Raw genomic sequence first — 21,649 nt, forward strand, 5'->3', positions numbered from 1 at the left:
CTGACTGCTTTTTGTCATGCCTAAGCCAGAGGCACAATGACCTGAATTCAAATACCATCTTCACAAGGACAGTACAGACAATCAACATGGTACCTTCTGGCCTGTTGTCTTATCACTGAATTGGATGATGCCTTAGGGATGTTGACTTGCTGGTTGCATTTCATGGGAGTAATTACTGGCATTGTTTAGCTTCACATTCTTTTAATGCAAATATTAATAATTAGTATTTATTATAAGCCAGATCTATCAGTAACACGTTTTGAAATGTTATGGCTTTAGAGGGGATAGTCAGCTTATCTGACAAAAGTCATGGTTTGTAACACAAACTGTTTCATATCTTCACAAAATAGATTGTAATGAAATCAATAAGGTGTGATTTATTAGAGAAAGAAAGGATTGCAGATGCTGTAATCTAGACAAAAAACACTATGATGCTGGAGGAACTCAGCAGGCCAGGCATATCAGACTGATATATCAGTGATAGTGTGGGAGAGGGAGTTGAAGTGACTGACAACAGGAAGATGCAAGTCGCGGTTATGGACAGAGCGCAGGTGTTCTGCGAAACGGTCACCTAGTCTGCGTTTGGTCTCACCAATGTAGAGGAGGTCACACTTGGAGCATCGAATGCAGTAGATGATACTAAAGGAGGTGCAGGTGAATCTGTCTCACCTGAAAGGACTGTATGGGTCCCTAGATGGAGGTGGTGTAGGGGCAGGTGTTGAAAACATCTCCATGGATGCTGCCTGGCCTGCTGAGTTCCTCCAGCATCAGTGTTTTTCATTCAGGTGTAATTTATTCACTTGTGATAAATAATGGAAGCTTATTTCACAATATTGTTTTGAAGTTCTATGTATCAAAGCTTGTTAAATGCAGATAATTTCAGTACCAAGCTGGCGATGATTTCCAGCAATTTCAATTTTTGGATTATGTAGAAAGTAGCTTATTTTCATAATGCGTTATCGCACCAGTCAAACCTCCCAAAACGCCAAATACAATGTATTGTGTTGAAGGGCGGGCACGCATTGCTGCCAAATGGCATCGAGTGGAGGAGAAAAGCCACAGCTGGAATTCACAGATACATTTAAACTAAGCTTTCTATCATTGATACACACAGCTGAAATTTTGAACGTTTGTCTCAGAGTGTGATTTAATCTAGATAATGAGTAAAATTGCTATTAATTATACATATAGAAAAGTAATTAATTGCCCAGCTGCACGTGAACATTTATTTGTTCAATGGAAGAATTATGCGCTTTCAGATTTTTTTTCAGGAACACTTACTGGCGCCTGTACCTCAGACTATTCTATCCATTCTAAAAGCATAAAATGACACTGCGGTATTTACAGCTACGCTCATGGTCTGTTTATATCACAGTGTCACATACTATCACATCACATACTAGCAAAGTTCAGTGCGTGGCTGAATGATTGGTCTTGTGATCATGTTTTTAAATTATTTGAAATCATGACTGAATATTGGCTTTCGCCAACTGCGGCGGCGCGGATCATCTGAATCTAATCCGCTTCAAGATTTGATGAAATTTGTCACAGTGACCGCACTTGCACCATGTTCAGGGATACGTTTGCTGCTTCCTCGACACTCCGGTCGCTGAGGTTACGAAGAGAGTTGCAGGATCTGGAGGAGCGAAGAAGAGGTTTGTTCAGGCCAAGGCAAACAACCGCTGTCAGTCAAAGTACATTCGGAGAAACAAGAACACGGCCCCAGGTCTCCAGTGATACTTCTGTACACGATGCTCTGTTGAGTGGAGATTTGGACAAGATCAGGAGCATCTTCCAGAGCAAGGATTCGGTCAACATGATCATAGAAACGGTCAGTCATGAATTGAGCTGGTCGGCAGAACTAGGTATGAACATCATTCCATCGTCCACACTAACATTCTCAGGACAGAGTCAAACTAAGGTGGTTCCGTGCCCCACTGCAGAACGTATGTAATTTTATTTTGCTTCTCCCTATAATGATTAACTGGAGCCAAGGGGGATGAAGGACTGTGAGATATTCCTCTGCTTTCCTCTTCAAACTGGAACCCATCCCTTTCCTATTGCCTCTGAGACTTGATTTTTGCATTTCCCTATCTTTCCTATGCTCTCGAATTCTCCCCTTATTGGTTACGGAGATACCTTTAATTTCAGCTGATCCAGTGTCCCCAGTTGTACTAATTTCCTTGGTAACCTCGCCTCCCAGATGGCTAGAGGAGAGGATCTTGTCCAGCCGCCTTCCTGTTTAAAGAAAAAAAGTGCTTAGGAATTTCTGTCATTGAACTCGGGGAACCCATTTCACATATCCATTCATGGTCCCAAAAAGATGCTGTTGTAAATATCCCTTGGTTCAATTGGAACCTGGATAGACTCAGAAGCATCTTCGTGAACACGAACTTTAGAATGACATGTTCTCTCATCCCACCAAAAATATGTAATATTTGTGAGAGTGATCGATGCACTGTGTCAGACAGGACATTTCTGTGCTGCTTTCCAGTGACATCAGCAGAGAAACAGACTTTTTTTGTCATAGTAGAGGTGGAGAGAAGATCAAAACACAAAGGTGCCTGGAGAGTCTTGGTAGTTTCATAGAGAAGGAGCCAATTAAAGTGTTAATTTTAGTGAACACTAATCTATGCAGGTCACTTAGCTCGTTCATCATGGTTTTGAAATCTTAATGCATGATAATGCAAATGACTGAATTCAACTATCTGGATTGATTTCAGATCTGCCAAATATCCTAAATGACTTTACAAATAACTATGTATTTGCTGTTCACATCTTATTTTCTTAATGGGCCAATACAATTCATAGTACAACTTCCTGATTCATATCAATTATTGATACTATGGGGGTGGGGGAATTGCATATTCTTGTATGTTTGGGTTCCCATGTTAGGACAGCAAAATGACTTCTGTGGAGTCACCTGGCTGTATATCATTTCGTGATAGAATCCATTGGAAGGATATTGGAACGGCCCTCGAAAGATCCAATGCTGTTTATTGACTTTAGACTGGTTAAGTAATATATTATTGAGTTGCTGGTTTCTTCATGTTCCCAAAACTTTTTTTAAAATAAAAACTGTTTGTAATTCAGTTCAATTGTTAATTTTAATATGAATAGTTTAATAACACCTGTGTCAACCTGCTTATTTTTTTTCCCCCCACAAGATTACTGAGCCACTGAAAACTGCTCAGCTTGCCAACTAATCATGCCTTCTTTTCCACCACTGGTTAGATATCCCCCCCCCCCCCCTTCGACTCTACACACTCACAGTCTTGTAAATATGCTTTGATTTCTTATTATACCAACCTTTATTTCAAGTGTCTATCTCGTCTGCCAGATCTGTTCTCCAGATAAGCATTTATATTATTCATTTACTTCAGTGAATGGTTGTAATGGATCTTTTTCTATTTCTCTTTTATTCTACTCTATTCTGTTTATTTGGAAGAGTTCAGAGGAAAGATCTTAACCCACTATATTGACTATTGTTCTCTACATACTGTAGATGCTTGTTAACCTGGTTTTCCAGCTGCTCTTTGAGTTTGAGAATCTGTAATATTTTAATTTAGAAATTCAATTTATCACTCATAACTCTTTTAGAATTCTTTACTGCAAAAAGGGTGTTGGTGCTCAATAATTGAATATGATCAAGGTTGAGATTGAATTGTTGGTGACTGAGGGAATCAAAGTATCTGGGGATCAGGTGGGAAAGTGGACAAAGTGGAGGATCAGCCATAATCTTATTGAATGGTTGAACAGGTTTGAAGAACCACATTGCCTACTCCTTTTACTTGTAAATTTTGCTCTTCGTGTCACAGTATTGTGTTGCAATTGATGCTATTGGCTGTATTCCCATAACAACAATAGGAACAGTGATAGGACACCTACATCTTCAAGCCTCTTCCATCATCGAATTAGATCTCCATTTCCATTCCATGTTCCTTGGTGACCTTGCCTAATAAAAATAATCCATTGACCCTCACTATAAATTTTGATTGTCCTCCAGCTAACATAGGCTTTGTGAGGAGCAGTGGCAAAATTTCTTATTTTCGTTACAAAGATTGTTTCCAGATTACCCTCAAACTTTAAGACTGACACACCAGAGGAAATGTGTATCTGACTGAATCGATTTTCATTACCCTGAATAATTAATCCATGTTTACATTTGTGAATGTGAATAATAAGTTTTAAAACATTTACTGGTACCACATTTGAAGAGGGAGGCTTACCATTTTAAATGGGTATATTCTTCCCATCCATAGATCTTTAAAGGAGTTTGAGATTCTAGATCTACTTTGCTCAATAGCCAAATTACAAGTTTACTGGTGAAAGTGTAGACATTGCAAGCTTTTAAAGTGTTGGAAATGTTCAAGCCACAAATTACTTTCTGACTGCAGATTCTGGCACTGCATTGATTTGGATTTCCACCAAGCCAATTTTAATTCCAGACTTCTCATTATTTGTGGAAAGCCATTTTATCGGAAATAATTTTTAAGCCCAGTAACACTCTGATAATCCAGCACCCTTTTTACAGATTTTCTGGACTATTTGACATTTCTCTGTAACTGTAACACATTATTCTGCATTATGTTATTGTTTTCCCTTTGTACTACCTCAATGTACTGCTGTAATGAAATGATCAGTATGGAATGCATGCAAAACAGTTTTTCACTGTACCTCAGTACATGTGACAATAATAAACCAATTTATTCTATACACTTCTAATTTGCTTTTTGCAATTTTTTTCAATAAAAATCAATTATTTTCAAAAAGATATTCCTAATAATTTGGCACTCCACCTGTTCTTTAGAATAAAAAGGGAAAGTGTTCTGGGGAGCAGGAATTAGACTGTCTGGCTGAAACTGCCTGTTCACTCTTCCCTCTCATCTCTTCATACTGGCCATCCTCCCTTTTCAGAGTCTTGACCAGAAACACAGACTTCCCCTTACCTCCACAGATGCTGCATGACCTGCTGAGTTGCTCCAGCAGTTTGTTTTTTGCTCTTGATTCTAGTATCTGCCGTCTTTCCTGTCTCCATACCTGTTGCAGATTTGGAAATTATAAAACTGTGACAACTTTTACAAACCTCTTCCAGATTTCTTCAGGCGTTCTTAATTTAAATAGGTTATATAATTTCCATTATATTTACAATGCTTAGAACATTACTGTCTGGGACATTACCAAGTAGTATTTTAATTATGCAGCTCTGTATTTATTCTATTGATAAGTTTTGACACATTTAATCACATCCTGCCATTCTACCATTATCAATGAAACATTTTTTCAAAGTGGATCTTTACAGATTTGTGCTGTTCAAATCAAAGATAATGGCACACTTGTGTCGGTGGGAATTAAAAAAGATTTGCTGTATTGTATGGTAGTTTGAGGTCTAGTCAGAAAAGCTGTGTAAAGCATTGTAAGGATTGTGTGATCTATTTTTGTGCTTCAGGTCTCTGGTCACTTACCTCCAAACGGAAACAAACAACAGCACTCTATATCACAGCACAGCGAGGGCATACAGAGTGTGTGAAGCACTTGCTGGGACATGGCGCTGATATTAATGCTGTGCCTGGAGGAGCAACTGCTTTGCATGCTGCCTGTGCCAATGGACACACTGAATGTGCCAAACTTCTGCTTCGAATTGGAGCTGATCCCAATGCAATCTCTGAGGAAGGGTATGCTCCCTTGCATCTGTGCACCAGCCCCCAGACCATTTTGTAAGTTCATTTCTTGGTTATGTGCAGTTATGTTACACTTATCCTGAGCGTAATAATTGTTCTTTCACTGAGTACATAAACTTACAAGTAGGGAATTTAGGGAAATGCACAGCATTATGTGCTATACACAAATACAATTCATTGTTGATAAGCCAAATAGTAGACACATTATTAACCTTTTAATTACTATATTTTTGTTAGCACCTTGATGTACAGAAAAGTCCATGCTTTTGTTATTAAAATAGTAATGTAATTTACAAGAAGGTTCGTTATTATTACCAGAGGTACACTGTTGTTACCAATGAAGCACATTTTCTGCTTTTAACCAGAGCAGCTTGAGTTTTAGGCAGGAAAGAATGAGAGAGGGATCACTGGTGGGCAAGTCATCTGTGCTATTTTTAATTATTGTCAGAGTGCGGAAATGGGCTCTTCTGCCCACTGTGTTCATGCCTACCATTACACTTATCTATACTAATGCCATGTATCTATATTAGGTCCACAGCCTTCCATGCCTTAATGATTCAAGTTCTTGTCTACATGCTTCTGGAATGTTGAGAGTATCTGCCTCCACCACCTCCTTAGGCATCACATTCCAGAAATTCCCACTAAGATCTCCTCTAAATCTTCCACCATGGGGAAAAAATTCTTAATATCTACCCTACTTATTATCCTCATAATTTTGTATACCTCAATCAGTTCACCCTTCAGCTTCCTCTGCTCCAGGGAAAAAGAAGCCTATCTAATCTGTCCTTATAACTGAAATGCTCCACTTCAGTACAACCACATCTTTTGCAATATATGTCCAAAACTACCCAATAAGAAGAAAAACTACTTTCCAAAATTATGCCTTGCGTTGTAAGGATATCTTCACAGCTAGTAAGTTGCATTTTGAAATGTGGACCTTACTCAGTGGTCAAATAAATCAGCCATAAATGTCATCCTGTACGACATCTACTCTTTTGCCTTGTACCTTCCAGGGACCCAAACAGTCCTTCCAGTTGAAGCCATGTTCACTTGATGATCCTCAAATCTAATATATTGCACTCAGTGCTCACAATGTGGTCTCCTCTACCTTGGAGAAACCAAATGCACATTGGCTTACTGCTTTGTGGAGTATCTCCATTTACCCTGCAGGGATGGCCCTTTAATTCTCCATCCACTCCTACTCTGAGATGACAGTACCTCCTACACTGTTCTAACAAGGTCCAACTTAAGCTTGAGGAATAGCATCTCAGCTTTCATCTAGACAGGTGGTAGTATTTAGAATTCAATATCAGATTCAATACTTTCAGATAACTTTTTCCTTTTGTATCGGAACTGGCCAGTTCTGCTGTAAGGTAATGTTAGCTCATTTTTTGCGTCTCTCCACAGACACTGTCTGACATGCTGGGCATTTCCAGCATTATTCTTTTCGATTCTAGTTCAATGATTGCTCTGACCTGCATTTTACAGATTTTATGTGTCCCTTTTTATTTTTTCTTTCCTAATTGCCCTCTTTAATTGTTAACCAGTAGACTTTGTAAACATTTGAATCACCTTGGCAAACTTGGCCTCGCGCTGTCAAAGATATTCTTTTTGTGATATTCAACCCTACTCAATGCTTCCCTGCCCTCTCTGCAACTTAAAACTAACTTGTCATTTTCACAGTTCTGATGAAGCATCCTCAAATGTTAACTGTTTCTCTTTCCACGGATGCTGCCTGACCTACAGAGCATTTCCATCATTTTCTGATTTTATTTTGGATTTCTAGCATCTGTGGTTTTTTTTGATTTTCAAATATATCAGCCAATTCATATAAAGGGGGGGGGGGGCTTACAAATGAGGAAAAGAATCACAGAACCTGTTTTGATGGTGTTGGGTTGGCAACTTCACTGGAAAAAATTCCTCATCTTTTCATTGAAGAGTTTTTCAGTCTTGATATAGACCTCTCATCCAAAGACAGGTGGATTTTCAGTAGGTGGACCTATTAGCGATAATGCAATATACCTTTGGTATTATTATACATAGGAGTTCTGTAGTGAATCTTGCACCAAGATCACAAGACAAGGGAGCAGAAGTAGGCCATTTGGCCCATCGAGTCTGCTCCAAAGAAAAGGGAAAAAAGAAAAAGGAATGAGAAATTTGGGGGGGGGGGGAACAAAAAAAAACTATTCTCACCCCAATTTCCAGCCTTATCCCCATATCCCTTGATACCCCGACTATTTAGATATCTATCTATCTCTTCCTTAAATGCCTCCAATGATCTGGCCTCCACTGCCGTACGTGGCAAGGAATTCCACAAATTCACCACCCTCTGGCTAAAGAAATTTCTCCTCATCTCTGTTTTAAACCTGTACCCTCTAATTCTAAGATTGTTCCCTCTGGTCCTGGACTCACCCACCAAGGGAAACAGCTTGACCACATCTACTCTGTCCAGTCCTTTCAACATTTTAAATGTCTCTACGAGGTCCCCTCTCATTCTTCTGTACTCCAGTGAGTACAGTCCAAGAGCTGACAAATGCTCATCATATGTAAGCCCTTTCATTCCGGGAATCATCCCCGTAAATCTCCACTAAAGGTGCAATGGAGTTAGCGCTGAGCCAGGATGACATTGGCAGTCAGTCAGCTAAATCTGAATTTAAGCGTGAAAATGGATGGTAACATTGCCACAAGTGAAAACCAGTAATCCCATTCTCTACATGATACCTGATCAATGAAACGTGTATAATCCTGGCCTCGTGATATGCAGCCTGACCCATTCAAACCTTGGGCAGCTGAGGAAAATTTAAGATTTCACTCTGAGTGGTCTACATCATAGTTCTAATTTTAGATTATCTGTGAATGAATTTAAATTGCCAAATACATCTATAAAATGACATGCTGTACCAACAGTGAATAGTCAGGAGATTTATTGTACGAATTGCATTAGCTTGCTGTGCTCTAGCAGTTCCTCTCGGCTGACAGAACTAACAAAAATATCAACCATTGGTAGTTGGCAGATATTGAGGAAACATGTTAGATAAGGCTCATCTTACTTTTACTTCTAATGGCTGTTTCAGATGTGCTAAACTCTTGCTGGAACATAATGCCAGAGTTAATATGCAGACCCGAGACAGACAGATCACTCCACTTCATGTTGCTGCAAAGCATGGTCTGGACGAACATGTGGACCTTTACCTGAGCTACTGTGCCTACAGTCACAAGAAGAATTGTGAAGGAGAAACTGCACTCAATGCTGCCTGCTCTTATGTGGAGAAACGCGAGGCTTTTGGTAGATATTACAAAGTCTGTAAAATGCTGATCAACAGTGGAGCTGATGTTAAAACTGCTGGGAAGAAAAACCACACCCCACTCCACAATGCCTGTGGGAATGCTCATCCTGGCATTGTGGATTTGTTGCTAATGCACGGTGCTTCTGTGAATGCTAAGAACTGTGCTGGCTACACACCAATGGATTGCATTTTACTGGCTGTTGAAGACCACCTGGAATATCATCCAGAGCAAATTGTCACATCACTACTGAATCATGGAGCAGCTCCAATTGATCCCAAGGTATTCAGACTTTGCAATTATTATTTGACATAGATGCCAATGTGTGATTATGGAAATGGGTCATGGAGCTGTTTAAAAAAAAAATGACTAATGAGAACCAACATAGAAACATAGAAAACCAACAGCATATACAGGCCCTTCATCCCACAAAGTTATGCCGAGCACGTCCCTACCTTAGAAATTACTAGGCTTACCCGTAGCCCTCTATTTTTCTAAGCTGCATGTACCTATCCAAAAGTCCCTTAAAAGACCCTATTGTATCCGCCTCCACCACCTGGAAAGAAATCTCAACCTAATCCAGCTGTCACCAAATTGGCAAAATTGGGTGCAAAACTAACTTTACACTCATTCACTTGTGGCCTTCAAGTAGTTGGACAGTAATATGAGCAAAATATGAAGCTGGCAATACACCTCATACCAAGGTTTTTTTTTTGCTAAGCAACTTAAATCATAATTACCTAGTATGTATGGCTGGTGCTTTTAATGATGGTGTAATTGTCATGCACTACAGTGCAGATTTTCCCTTTCAAATCTTTTATTTATGACCTTTTCTTCCAAAGGCTCTTTTGGTAGCTGTGGTAACATGCACACCATTATTATTGTGTCTTCACAAAGTTGTTATTAGCGATGTCTGAACCTGCCAAGATATGAAAGTCTCCCAGCCAAGTCCAGGCCAGTTCTTGCCTGTTGGCCAGACATAAAAATTTCCAGTAAGAGGTACTGGAAAGAACACTCGCTGATTTTTCCTCTCTCTTAAATAAGCAAATGGAATGGTACAGTCTGGCTGTGCCCTGACTGTGTTCATTTACCTCCAAGCAAATCAGAGAACCAATCTGTGTATTTCATGGTCTTTGTGGTTTGGCTATTCACTGAATAAGTTTAGTCTTTAGAGGATCTTTTTCTTTGGACCAATCCATTGTACTGTGCAAGGAATAACTCTAAGAGGTGCTGACCACAATAGTTAAATAGTTTGACCTCACACAAAACACTCTAGCAATTATGTAAGTGTATTATCCAATACAGCTCATTATTCATGCTTAACAAATTTGGAAAATATGGATTATTGCAAAGTTTGTCTCTCTTTCAGATACTCAAGCAATGTGCAATGTCTCCACAGACAATGGAAGTTGTGTTAAATACTTATGAGTGCATTCCATTTTGTGACTCTTGGATAGATGCAGTTCCCCCGGAAGTGTGGCAGGTATGTGGAGGGGAATAGTACACTATACAATCCCTAGAAAGTAAAGGATGACCAAAGAGAAACATTTTAATAAATTCAAAACAAATCATTAAATTGTTCTACATGTTAAACTCCTAAAAAGAATTGGAGGTCCAATTTATCCTAGAGATAGGTATTCCAATTGATACAACATGTGCAGTATATAAAAGTTATGTTAAATAATTCTTTCAAAGCCACGCCCTATATTTGTGGATAATTGCATTCAAATAAATCTTAACAGATGGTGCACGGTGGCCAGTGCCATTGCTTCACAGCTCCGGAGACCCGGTTTGATCCTGACCTTGGGTGCTGTTTTTTTGGAACTTGCACTTTCTCCCTGTCCCCTTGTGGTTTCCTGCCACGTCCCAAGGATGTGCTGGTTGGTGAATCGGCTCCTGTAAATTACCCTTACTGTTGTAGTTGAAGGGCATGTGAGAGAGTAAGTTGCAGAATCACTGGGGGGAATGGAGGGTGAGAATGTTCTGTTGAAAGGCTGACTAGCAGCCTCCTGTACCATAATATGATCAATTGCAAAATTATATTAAAATAAAAATTATAGAACGGTAGTTGGAGAAAACCATCTCAACAAAATAGATATTCTGCCAGATTCACAAAATTTCTAAGTCTTTTTACTGATAATCTTTACGCAAGTAATCAGATTCAAGGAAATCAGCTAAATAGTCAATCAAAAACTTGGACAAGGTTAAAATTCAGTGGCAACATGGTATGAAGAGAAACCCTCCATTGTGTTATGTAGCACTACCATCATGTTATGTGGGACAGATTCCAGACACATCTGGCAGCTCAAAACTGAAGCCCCATGGACCATCAGCATTAGCTGAACAGTATTCCACCTCCGTCTGTAACCATGTGATCTGGCATATCCATTGCAATCAGGCCAACCCTGCCTTAATCCAGAATGCAGTAAGGCATGTCAGGATCAGCACCAGATATATTAAAAATAGGGCCAACTCTGGATGTGCTACAATATAGACTAAACCATAAAAGCAAAATAGACAACTAAATGATCCCACAACCAAAAGATCAGATCAAAGCTCTGCAGTCCTACCCCGTCCATTTGTGAACAATTAAACAGTTAATAAGAGGAGTTTGTAGATCCAAGAATATTCTCAATGATCGTGGACCTCAGCATGCAGGTGCCAAAGATAGATATGAAGCTTTTGCAATAATACTTAGCCAGAGTCTGGCGAATGATTCAATTCAATTTCCTCCTAAAATTCCCACCAATTCCGAAATCATGCTTAAGCCAGTCCAATTCGCTCCATGTAGCTTGTGAAATGGCTGAGAACATTGATACAGCATAGTCTATAGGGCCATTTGGAAAAAGTAAAGACACATACCAGAAACAGGTGCACCTCAACTGAACTGCTCCGGTACATTTACAATATTGGCATCTATTTGACAATGTGGAAAATCACCGAGGTATTTATTATCTGTCCTCAAAAGCAGGACGAATTTAGTCCAGCTAATTAACATACAAACAATCTAATCTTTGAAGCATCTAAGGAAAGATAACAGTTAACAATATAGGTCTGAGGCCCTTCATCAGAACAAGAAAACGAGAAAACAACTTCATCTGGGTCACAGAAAAGGTGGGGAGGGTAATGGGTGAAACAAAGGAATTTTCTCTGTTAGGGTGAAATAATGTAGCAATTTAGTGAGCAGTTAAGCTCCCTTGTCTATGTAATATGTTGCTAATGTTGTAAATTCTAGGTAATGTTTTATGGTATGGCCTACTGGGACAGAATATACAAATGAAAGAAAATAGAAGAGGGGGATGGCAGACCAAAGTGGCAGTCCTGATACAAACAGGTCCCTAGAGTTGAGGCAGCAGCACTGTGACAATCTGCGTATTCCAAGAAATCAACATATGTGCAACACCATGTATCTGAAACTTTTTTATGAACTAGCAATGTTAAAGTCAACTGATAGGTACTTCTCACTCCTGGTGACAGCAGGTGTCTGCAGACATCATTGCACTTCAGTGAAATTCTTGTGTAAACTCACCGCATCATTCTTGATTTTCTTTGACAGTTCAGGGGACTGCCAATACCGTAACACTGATCTTTACTGGAAAGTTCTAAATACCACATCAAATATCACATAATTTACAGTGCTAATTTTCTTATATAATAATAGGTTTGTTTCATGTTGAGAGCAGTCAATTCAATTTGCAATTCATTCTGTACTACTAATGCATCACACTTGTGTTTGAAAATGGGAGTTTGAAGTGATTATACCAAAACAGCATTAATCTTAATTTAGTCTTTCCCTAATAAGTAGTAGATGGAGCCTAACATTATAACAAACAATTCAGTCCTTTGCTAATGCTTTTATTGAAGAAAAAAGCAGTGTTTCCAACACAAATATAAAGGGACATCTTTGTGCAGGTCTACTTCATATGTCTGAAAATGTTTGGTTCTTCCTGGTGCATGCTAATATAATATACAGAAATTCTGAATCTGCAATGGTATTAGGGCCATATTTCTGGGCCTGGCAGTACATCAATACTAAACCACAAACCAAAGTCTTATCACTTTTTTTACCAATTGGATTTCAGGTTTCTAGCCTCTAGTAAAATTGGTAGGAGTGCAACACAGTGAGGGTGGCACAGTGGGATATCTGGTAGAGCTGCTCCCTCAGTGTGGAGTTTAAGTTCTCTGATCACATGGGTTTGCCACGTAGATGGGGGCTTGATGGGCGGCATAGACAGTGGGCGAAAGGCATGTTTTCATGGTGTATAACTCTGATACTATGCACAACATAGAAGACATGGTCTCATCTTGGCAACTAAAAATGTATCCCAACATTAGAGATGGGTGACTATCATTGATTCTGGTTTCTGAATAACACTGTATTAAAGACTTCTGTTGCACCTTTAGGATGAGTATATTTTAAATGATGAATAAAGGAGTATTTTTTATTTCTGCTTTCTTTATGGAGAGATATCAGTGGACAGAGTCAATTATACAATACTTAGTTGATTCAGTACTTTTCCTTTCAACAGATTGAACTCACTGGTGTTACCACATGTAATGCATTTTAATATTTTTTTATAAAGATGAGTTTAATTTGCACTTAATTTAGTGTTACATATTGCCTTTCCACAATTATCAATACAGTCAGTCCCAATAAGGTTATACATATTTCATCCATAACTTACAATTTATCAATAAACCATGTACAACTCATCCATATGCCATCCTAAACATAATTGCAACAACTCTGTTATTGCTCTGACTGAGATCAGCTAATTCCACATGAACTGGGGGTAAAACCTGGGACTCGGTGAGATAGTTCAGGATAACTGTTTGGCACAATGGTTTCAAACTAGAGCAGAAAGGCTTAGGAAATGATCTTCAAGCACTGCGACGCATCAGAGAGGGGAAGAGTTACCTGGACGCTGTGTTTCAGGAGGCAGTCACACCCATTAGATTAACTACTTCAAATTCTGTCTGTGGTCAGGGATAAGAGGCTGTGACTGTGAGTGAGGCAGGTAGGGGGATCCAGGAGGTAGTGCTGGAAGAGCGTCAGCCCTTCAGCTTGCCGAACAGGTCTGAGATTCTTGCTCCCTGTGCAGATGAAGGTGGGGGCTGCAGGAAGGATGCGCAACTGAACTGTGGTTCAGGGAGCTATTCAAGAGGGGGCAGAGAAATGTAGTTGTGATTGGGGATAGTATAGTCAGCGGAATAGAGACAATTCTCTGTCGCAAGGATCGAGAGCCCCAAAGGCTGTGTTTCCTGCCTGGTTACCAGGTTTGGGACATCTCATCTGACCTGCAGAAGAATTTGGAATGGGAGGGGAAAGATCCAGTTGTCATGGTCCATGTGGGTATCAATGACATAGCTGGAACAAGGAAAGAAGTTCTGCTGAGGGAATTTGAGCAACTAGGAACTAAATTAAAAAGCAAAACCAGAAAAGGTAATAATCTCTGGATTGCTACCTGAGCCACATGCAAATTGGCACAGGGTAAATAAGATCAGAGAGTTAAATGCATGACTCAAAGATTGGTGTGGGAGAAGTGGGCTTGAATTTGTGGGACATTGGCACCAGTACTGGGGAAGGAGGGAGCTGTTCTGATGGGATGGGCTCCACCAGAACCATGCTGGGACCAGGGTCCTGGCGTATCTCATAACTAGGGCTGTAGATAGGGATTTAAACTAAATAGTAGGGGGTGGGTTCAACAGATTGGAAAAGAATGGATAAAGTAAAAGGGAAGGAGAGTGCAGGAGAGGTTACTGAAGTCTCCAGAATAAAGAATAGGACAAAGTTTAGAAAAGGATAAGAATTTAACTTCACGAAACATGGAGACAAATTTGAGAAGAAGGGTGGTGAATACAGGACTGAAGGTGTATTTGAAAGCACGCAGTATATGAAATAAGGTATATGATCTCAAAGCGCAGTTAGAAATTTGGCAGATATGATGTTGTGGGCATCACAGAGTCGTGGTTGAAAGAAAATCACAGTTGGGAGCTAAACATCCAAGGATATACATCCTATCAAAAAGACAGGAGATAGAAAAGGCATGTAGAAAGTGCAATGTTATGGTGGTCATGGGGGATTTCAATATGCAGGTAGATTGGGAAAATCAGATTGGTACTGGATTCCAAGAGGAATTTGTAGAATGCCTACGAGATGGCTTTTTAGAGCAGCTTGTGGTTGAGTCCACTAGGGAAAAGGCAATTCTGGATTTGGTGTTGTGCAATGAACCAAATTTGATTAGTGAGCTTAAGGTAAAGGAACCTTTAGGAGACAGTAATCATAATATGATAGAATTCACCCCACAGTTTGAGAGGGAGAAGCTAAAATCAGACATATTGGTATTACGGTTGAGTAAAAGTAACTACAGAGGCACGAGAGAGGATCTGGCCAGAGTTGATTGGAAGGGGACCCTAGCAGGGATGACTGTAGATCAGCAATGGCAGGAGTTTCTGGGAGTAATTCGGAAGATGCAGGATCAGTTCATCCCAAAGAATTAGAGCATTCTAAAGGGAGGATGAGGTAACTGTGGCTGTTAAGGGAAGTCAAAGACAGCATAAAAGCAAAAGAGAGGGCATAAAATATTGCAAAAATTAGTGGGAAGCTAGAGGGTTGGGAAGCTTTTAAAAACCAACAGAACCAACTAAGAAGGCAATAAGGGGAGAAAAGATGAAACATGAAGGTAAGCTAGCCAATAATATAAAAGAGAATACCAAAAGATTTTCCGATATTTAAAGAGTAAAAGAGAGGCAAGAGTGGATGTCGGACTGCTGGAAAATGACGCTGGAGATAGTAATGGGGAACAAAGAAATGATGAACGAACTGAATAAGTATTTTGCGTCAGTCTTCACTGTGGAAAACACCAGCAATGTGCCAGAAATTTGAGAGAGTTGGGGGCAGAAGTGAGTGTAGTCGCTATTACTAAGGAGAAGGTGCTTGGGAAGCTGAAAAGTCTGAAGGTGGATAAGTCACCTGGACCAGATGGACTACACCCCAGGGATCTGAACATCGAAACACACAGTGAAATACATCTTTTTGCGTAGTGTTCTGAGGGCAGCCTGCAAGTGTCACCACGCTTCTGGCGCCAACATAGCATGCCCACAACTTCCTAACCCATACATCTTTTTGGAACGTGGGAGGAAACTGGAGCACCTGGAGGAAACCTACGCAGACACGGGGAGATTCAAGAATCACTAGAGTCGGGAATGGTTCCAGAGGACTGGAAAATCGCAAATGTCACTCCACTCTTTAAGAAGGGAGGGAGGCAAAAGGTAGGAAATTATAGGCCAGTTAGCCTGACTTCAGTAGTTTGTAAGATGTTTCAGTCCATTATTAAGGATGAGGTTTTGGGGTACTTGGAAGCTCATGATAAAATAGGCTGAAGTCAGCATGGTTTCCTTAAGGGGAGATCTCGCCTGACAAATCTGTTGGAATTCTTTGAGGAAGTAACAGGCAGGATAGATAATGGAGAGTCAGTGGATGTTGTTTACTTGGATTTTCAGAAGGCCTTTGAGGTGCCGCACATGAGGCTGCTGAACAAGATAGGAGCCCATGGTATTACAGGAAAAGTACTAGAATGGATAGAAGATTGGCTGACTGGCAGAAGGCAAAGAGTGGGAATAAAGGGGGCTTTTTCTGGTTGGCTGCTGGTGACTAGTGGTGTTCCACAGGGGTTGGTGTTGGGTCTGTTACTTTTCACGTTACACGTTAATGATCTGGATGACGAAATTGAGGGCTTTGTAGACAAGTTTGCAGATGATACAAAGATAGGTAGAGGGGCAGGTAGTGTTGAGGAAGCAGGGAGTCTGCAGAAGGACTTGGACAGGTTGGAAGAATGGGCAAAGAAATGGCAGATGGAATACAGTGTAGGGAAGTGTACGGTCATGCACTTTGGTGGAAGGAATAAAGGCGTAGATTATTTTCTGAACGGGGAGCAAATTCAGAAATCGGAGGTACAAAGGGACTTGGGAGTCTGAATGCAGATTAAGTTGCAGGTTGAGTTGGTAGTAAGGAAGGCAAATGCAATGTTAGCATTCTTTTCAAGAGGACCAGAATATAAAAGCAAGAATGTAATGCTGAGGCTTTATAAGGCATTGGTCAGACCACATTTGGAGTACTGTGAGCAGTTTTGGGCCCTGTATCTAAGGAAGGGTGTGCTGGCATTGGAGACTGTCCAGAGGAGGTTTATAAGAATGATCCCAGGAATGAAAGGGTTAACATATCAGGAGCATTTGATGGTTCTGGGCCTGTATTCGGTGGAGTTTAGAAGGATGAGGGGGGGGGATCTCATTGAAATTTACTGAATATTGGAAGGCCTGGATAGAGTGGACGTGGAGAGGGTGTTTCCAGTGGTGGGAGAGTCTTGGACCAGAGGGCACAGCCTCAGAATAGAAGGACATCTCTTTAGAACAGAGATGAGGAAGAATTTCTTTAGCCAGTGGGTGATGATTCTGTGGATATCATTGCCACATATGGCTGTGGAGACCAAGTCACTGGGTATATTAAAAGCAGAGGTTGATAGGTTCTTGATTAGTAAGGGTGTCAAAGGTTATGGGGAGAAGGCAGGAGAATGGGGTTGAGAGGGAAAAATAAATCAGCCACGATTGATTGGTGGAACAGTCTTGAAGGGCTGAATGGCCTAATTCTGCTCCTATGTCTTATGGTCTTATAGCTGCATTCTGGTCATTTTTCAGGTGTCAAATTGTCTTGTATGTCCTAAAAATGGGTAGCAGTGTGCCATTCTTATTGACAAAAGTTAAAACAGAATGATGCTCAGTCTCCATGCCAGGATTAAGGCTTTAGCCCTTTTCATGTGTAAATAAGGTGCCTAGCACATGTTTGAGGATCCTACTAAAGGATTTGTTTGCACTGTAGCAGTCGATACTTGGGGAAAATCAAGCAAATTTGTGGATAAACCTAGTGGTCCCAAAATATGTACACTGGAGAAACAGAATTGATCCTCCCGTCTCCACAGGCTTCTACCAAACACAAGGTTCACCAACCTCAGTTTGGAAGCACTTCACCCCAGAGGCCCCTAAAATAAATACATAATTCTGGGCTGTAGGTGCAAGATAATTATTAGAAATCAAAAGCAGAGGTTATAAATAATGTCAACACCCGCAGGATTAATAGAATTTGGAATAAGAACAGAAAATGCTGGGAATATGCAGCAAGTCAGGCAGCATCTAGATAGTGAGAAAGTTGAGATTTTCAGACCTTTCATAAGAATTAAGTGTTCAATTTATCTCTCAACTTCTTTTGGAAGCTGTGTGTGATGTCAATTTCTGAGTAGCACAAGAGTTTGATTATCCTAGTCTTGCCTCGAGTACCTTTTAGGCATCAAGAACATTTTTTGTATGAGACTTTATATTTCCAGTAGTTTCATTTTTATTTCAGATTTCCAGCATTTCCAGTTTTTTTCGCTTTTAAACAATAGAACTTGGAACTATTTTAAACACAACTGGCTAAAATGACTGGAGGGAAACTCATTTAAAGGGAGAAACGAGACTGCAGATGCTGGAATCTGGAGGAACACACAAGACGCTGGAGCAACTCAATGGGTCAGGCAGCATCTATGGAGGAAAATGGACAGTTGATGTTTTGGGTCGAGACACTCCTTCAGTCTAGATGAAGGGTCTCAACCCAAAACATTGACTGTCCATTTCCCTCCATTGATGCTGTCTGACCCATTGAGTTGCTCCAGCATCTTGTGTGTTACTCATTTAAAGGGATTTAGATAAATATTTGAAAAGAAAAAATACAAATTAACATAGGTATAAACCAGTAAATGGAGTTAAAACAGAAACTGCAGATAATCAAAACCACTGATCATGCACAATGGGCTAAATCGCCTCCCTTTGTATAATTCCATTGTTTCCAAAATCCCCAAATTAGCTGAACATTCAAGGTTCACTGAATTGGGTATGATACAATTTTTTTTGCTTTCTTCCAGAAACACGAGGCTTTCTATGAATCCATTATACAAATGACCAACAAGCCACGTTCTCTTCAGCATCTTGCACGCTGTGCTTTAAGGAATTACCTTGGAACCCGATGCCATTCAGTCATACCACAGCTACAACTTCCAAGTAGTTTCAGGGAATTTTTACTGTTGAAATGTGAAGGCTTTTTCAAATGAAAATTCTGGAAATGCACAGATTTTTGATTAAAATCAGAATCCTTGCATCATTGCATTTTATTATGTGGTTGAGCCAAATAGATTAGCAGTAGAAACCAAAATGCTTTGAGGTGATTTATCTCTGAAGAGTTCTTGAAGTTTCAGAATCTATCAAATTATTTAAGCCTGTTGTATAATTGAAGAAACTTGAGTTGTTAATCATGAAAGAAATGAAAATAACTCTGCATTTGTTCTGTTTAGAGCCCCCAAAACGTGCACTCTTCCTCCTTGATATGCCATGGAATAATGTCTGCTGCTTCCGAATGATTGGAGTTTGGAGGCCTATTTTAAAAATACTCATTGTGCCAAATTTATCCTCCCCTAAAGGCATTGACTCTCTCCTTTGCTGGGTTTGTGATTTATAGATGCAAGCTATCTTCTATAACCTCACTTCTGCGGCAGGTGAAGCACCTCTGTGGCAACTCAATGGCGCAGCTGTTAAGAGTCATGACCTTGCAGAGCCAGAGATGCGGGTTCAATCCTGACTTCCAGTGCTGTCGGATGGAGCTTATACGTTCTCCATGTGACTGTGTGGGCTTACCCAGGTGCTCTGGTTTCCTCCCACGTCCTGAAGTCATTGCAGCTTGGTAAGTTAATTAACCAATGGAAATTGCCCCTGGCATAGGGAAGTGGTAGAATTTGGAGCAGGTGGGAGTTGATAGGAATGTGGGGAGAATAAAATGGGCTGGAGTAGGATTGGTGTAAGTGGGCGCTGAATGGTCAGCGTGGACTCGGTTCACTGAAAGACCTGTTTCCATGCTGTATTTCTCTATGACTCTGTGTCGTATGTTCAAGCGCGAACATTGATAATGAGAAAACATGACAACAAGTTAACCTGTTCTCCTTCCCCCAGCTTGCACACAGACGCACACACAGAGCTAATACTCCTGCTATCTTAGCTGAGATCAACTAGTTGAGCATTACCAGAAATCAAAGCAAGCATTATTAGACATTTTCAATTAATCTCTTGGTATAGTGGCGTCAGATGGGTCTAATATTGTTTAACTTGTGATGACGTAAGAGAACAAGTGGTCTGGCTTATTATATTTAATGTTATATTATCTACCACAAATAAAGTCATAGAGTTTTTCAGCACAAAAACAGGCCCTTTGGCCCAACTCATCCATCCTGACCAAGTTGCCTACCTGAACTAATCCCATTTGCCTGCATTTGGCCTATATCCCTCTAAACCTTTCTTATCCATGTAGCTGTCTAAATGTATTTTAAGTGTTGTAATTGTACCCATCTCTACCATTTACACTGACAGCTTGTTTCATATACCCACTACCTATGAATCTTTTTTTTTGCACCCTTTCCAGCATAATGACATCCTTCCTATAACTAGGCAACCAGAACTGCACACAATATTCCAGGTGCAGTCTCACCAACGTCTTGCACAGCTATAACATGATGTCCCAACTCTTATATTCAAAATGAAGGCAAGTGTGCCAAATGCTGCCTTCACCCTGTTAACCTGTATCACCACTTTCAGAGAACTATGGACTTGTACCCCTAAGTCTCTCTGTTCTACGGCACTCTCCAGGGTTTTGTAATTTACTGTCTAAGTCCTGCCCTGGTTTACCTTCCCAATGCAAATAGGATTAAGGGAAATTCTTACAACAGTCTTTTGAATATTCTGTTACTGGTATGGAAAGCATTGAATAAGCTGATTGTATTGCAAAGTCCAGAAGGTTTTAAAAAAAAGATGCCCATTAACCCTTTGGGTTAGATCTAGCTGCCCTGGGCCTCCCATTTGTAATCGTTGCCTGCAGTCCCCCTCATGCCTCTTTTACTTGGTCCAGTTGCAGAGTTCCTAATTTCCTGGTCTGAGGTATCTCCGATGGCCAAGATGTTGCAGAACCTCAGTGAGGAAGCACAGATTCCAAAACAGCCTTGATCACCTTTACAGTAGCAAAGCCCTGACTCAGCTTTGCAAGTTTAATATTAAAATTGGGGTCAATAATTAAAATGTAAAAACATGTAAAATTATTTTAAAATTCTTTAAACACATAAGTAATTCAAAACATTAAACTTAAAGGAAAATCATTTTAAAAGTTAACTTACCTTTTTCTTTGCCTCTGAATGCACAGACATGCAATTTCCATTTAAAAAAAACAAGGCAACCTAACCAGACTCTGAGTCTGGGAGGCAATTCTACTTAAATGAGTAAATGCCAATGATTCAGTTTAGCATAAGCCAACGAGATGCAGCCCACAGCACTGTGGATACTATACTGGGCTTGCCAGCAGTATTGCTGGAAGAGTGCCTTGTAGCTTTCTCTAATACTTTATTTACAATATGCACAAAAAATCATGGCAATAAATTGGAAACTATTGCCATATGATTAGAAATCTCATTGGCAATGGGTGAGGGTTAGAACGTTCACTCTTTCTCTGACACCCGGAACCCTTGAGACCATTTGTGTTTTGGTAGAATTGAAAAGAACAAAGAAAAAGGGATTACCCTCAAATGGCAGGAAATCCCATTACATAATGCTGTTGTTTG

General features: G+C 40.1%; 1 protein-coding gene and 1 long non-coding RNA gene across 3 annotated transcripts; one reads left to right on the forward strand and one right to left on the reverse strand.

Moving 5' to 3' along the window:
- Positions 1–1,499: 1,499 nt before the first annotated feature.
- Positions 1,500–5,533, reverse strand: LOC127583036 (uncharacterized). Its single transcript, XR_007958195.1, has 4 exons — positions 5,466–5,533; positions 4,950–5,040; positions 2,140–2,238; positions 1,500–1,636 (listed from the first exon to the last, which is right to left on the reverse strand). It is a non-coding gene; the product is annotated as an uncharacterized LOC127583036 (long non-coding RNA).
- On the forward strand, positions 1,568–21,349 carry asb16 (ankyrin repeat and SOCS box containing 16). Of its 2 annotated transcripts, none has more exons than XM_052038738.1 (5): positions 1,568–1,946; positions 5,450–5,717; positions 8,756–9,248; positions 10,336–10,449; positions 18,920–21,349. In XM_052038738.1, exons 1-5 carry the CDS (start codon positions 1,568–1,570, stop codon positions 19,103–19,105), a joined length of 1,440 nt encoding a protein of 479 aa, XP_051894698.1. In that variant the 3' UTR covers positions 19,106–21,349. The 2 variants fall into 2 exon arrangements, with proteins under 2 accessions (XP_051894698.1, XP_051894699.1); XM_052038739.1 differs by having other exon boundaries at positions 1,568–1,865.
- The last annotated feature ends 300 nt before the right edge of the window (positions 21,350–21,649 follow it).

The sequence above is a fragment of the Pristis pectinata genome, chromosome 25 (assembly GCF_009764475.1).
Source record: "Pristis pectinata isolate sPriPec2 chromosome 25, sPriPec2.1.pri, whole genome shotgun sequence".
Taxonomy (NCBI): domain Eukaryota; kingdom Metazoa; phylum Chordata; class Chondrichthyes; order Rhinopristiformes; family Pristidae; genus Pristis; species Pristis pectinata.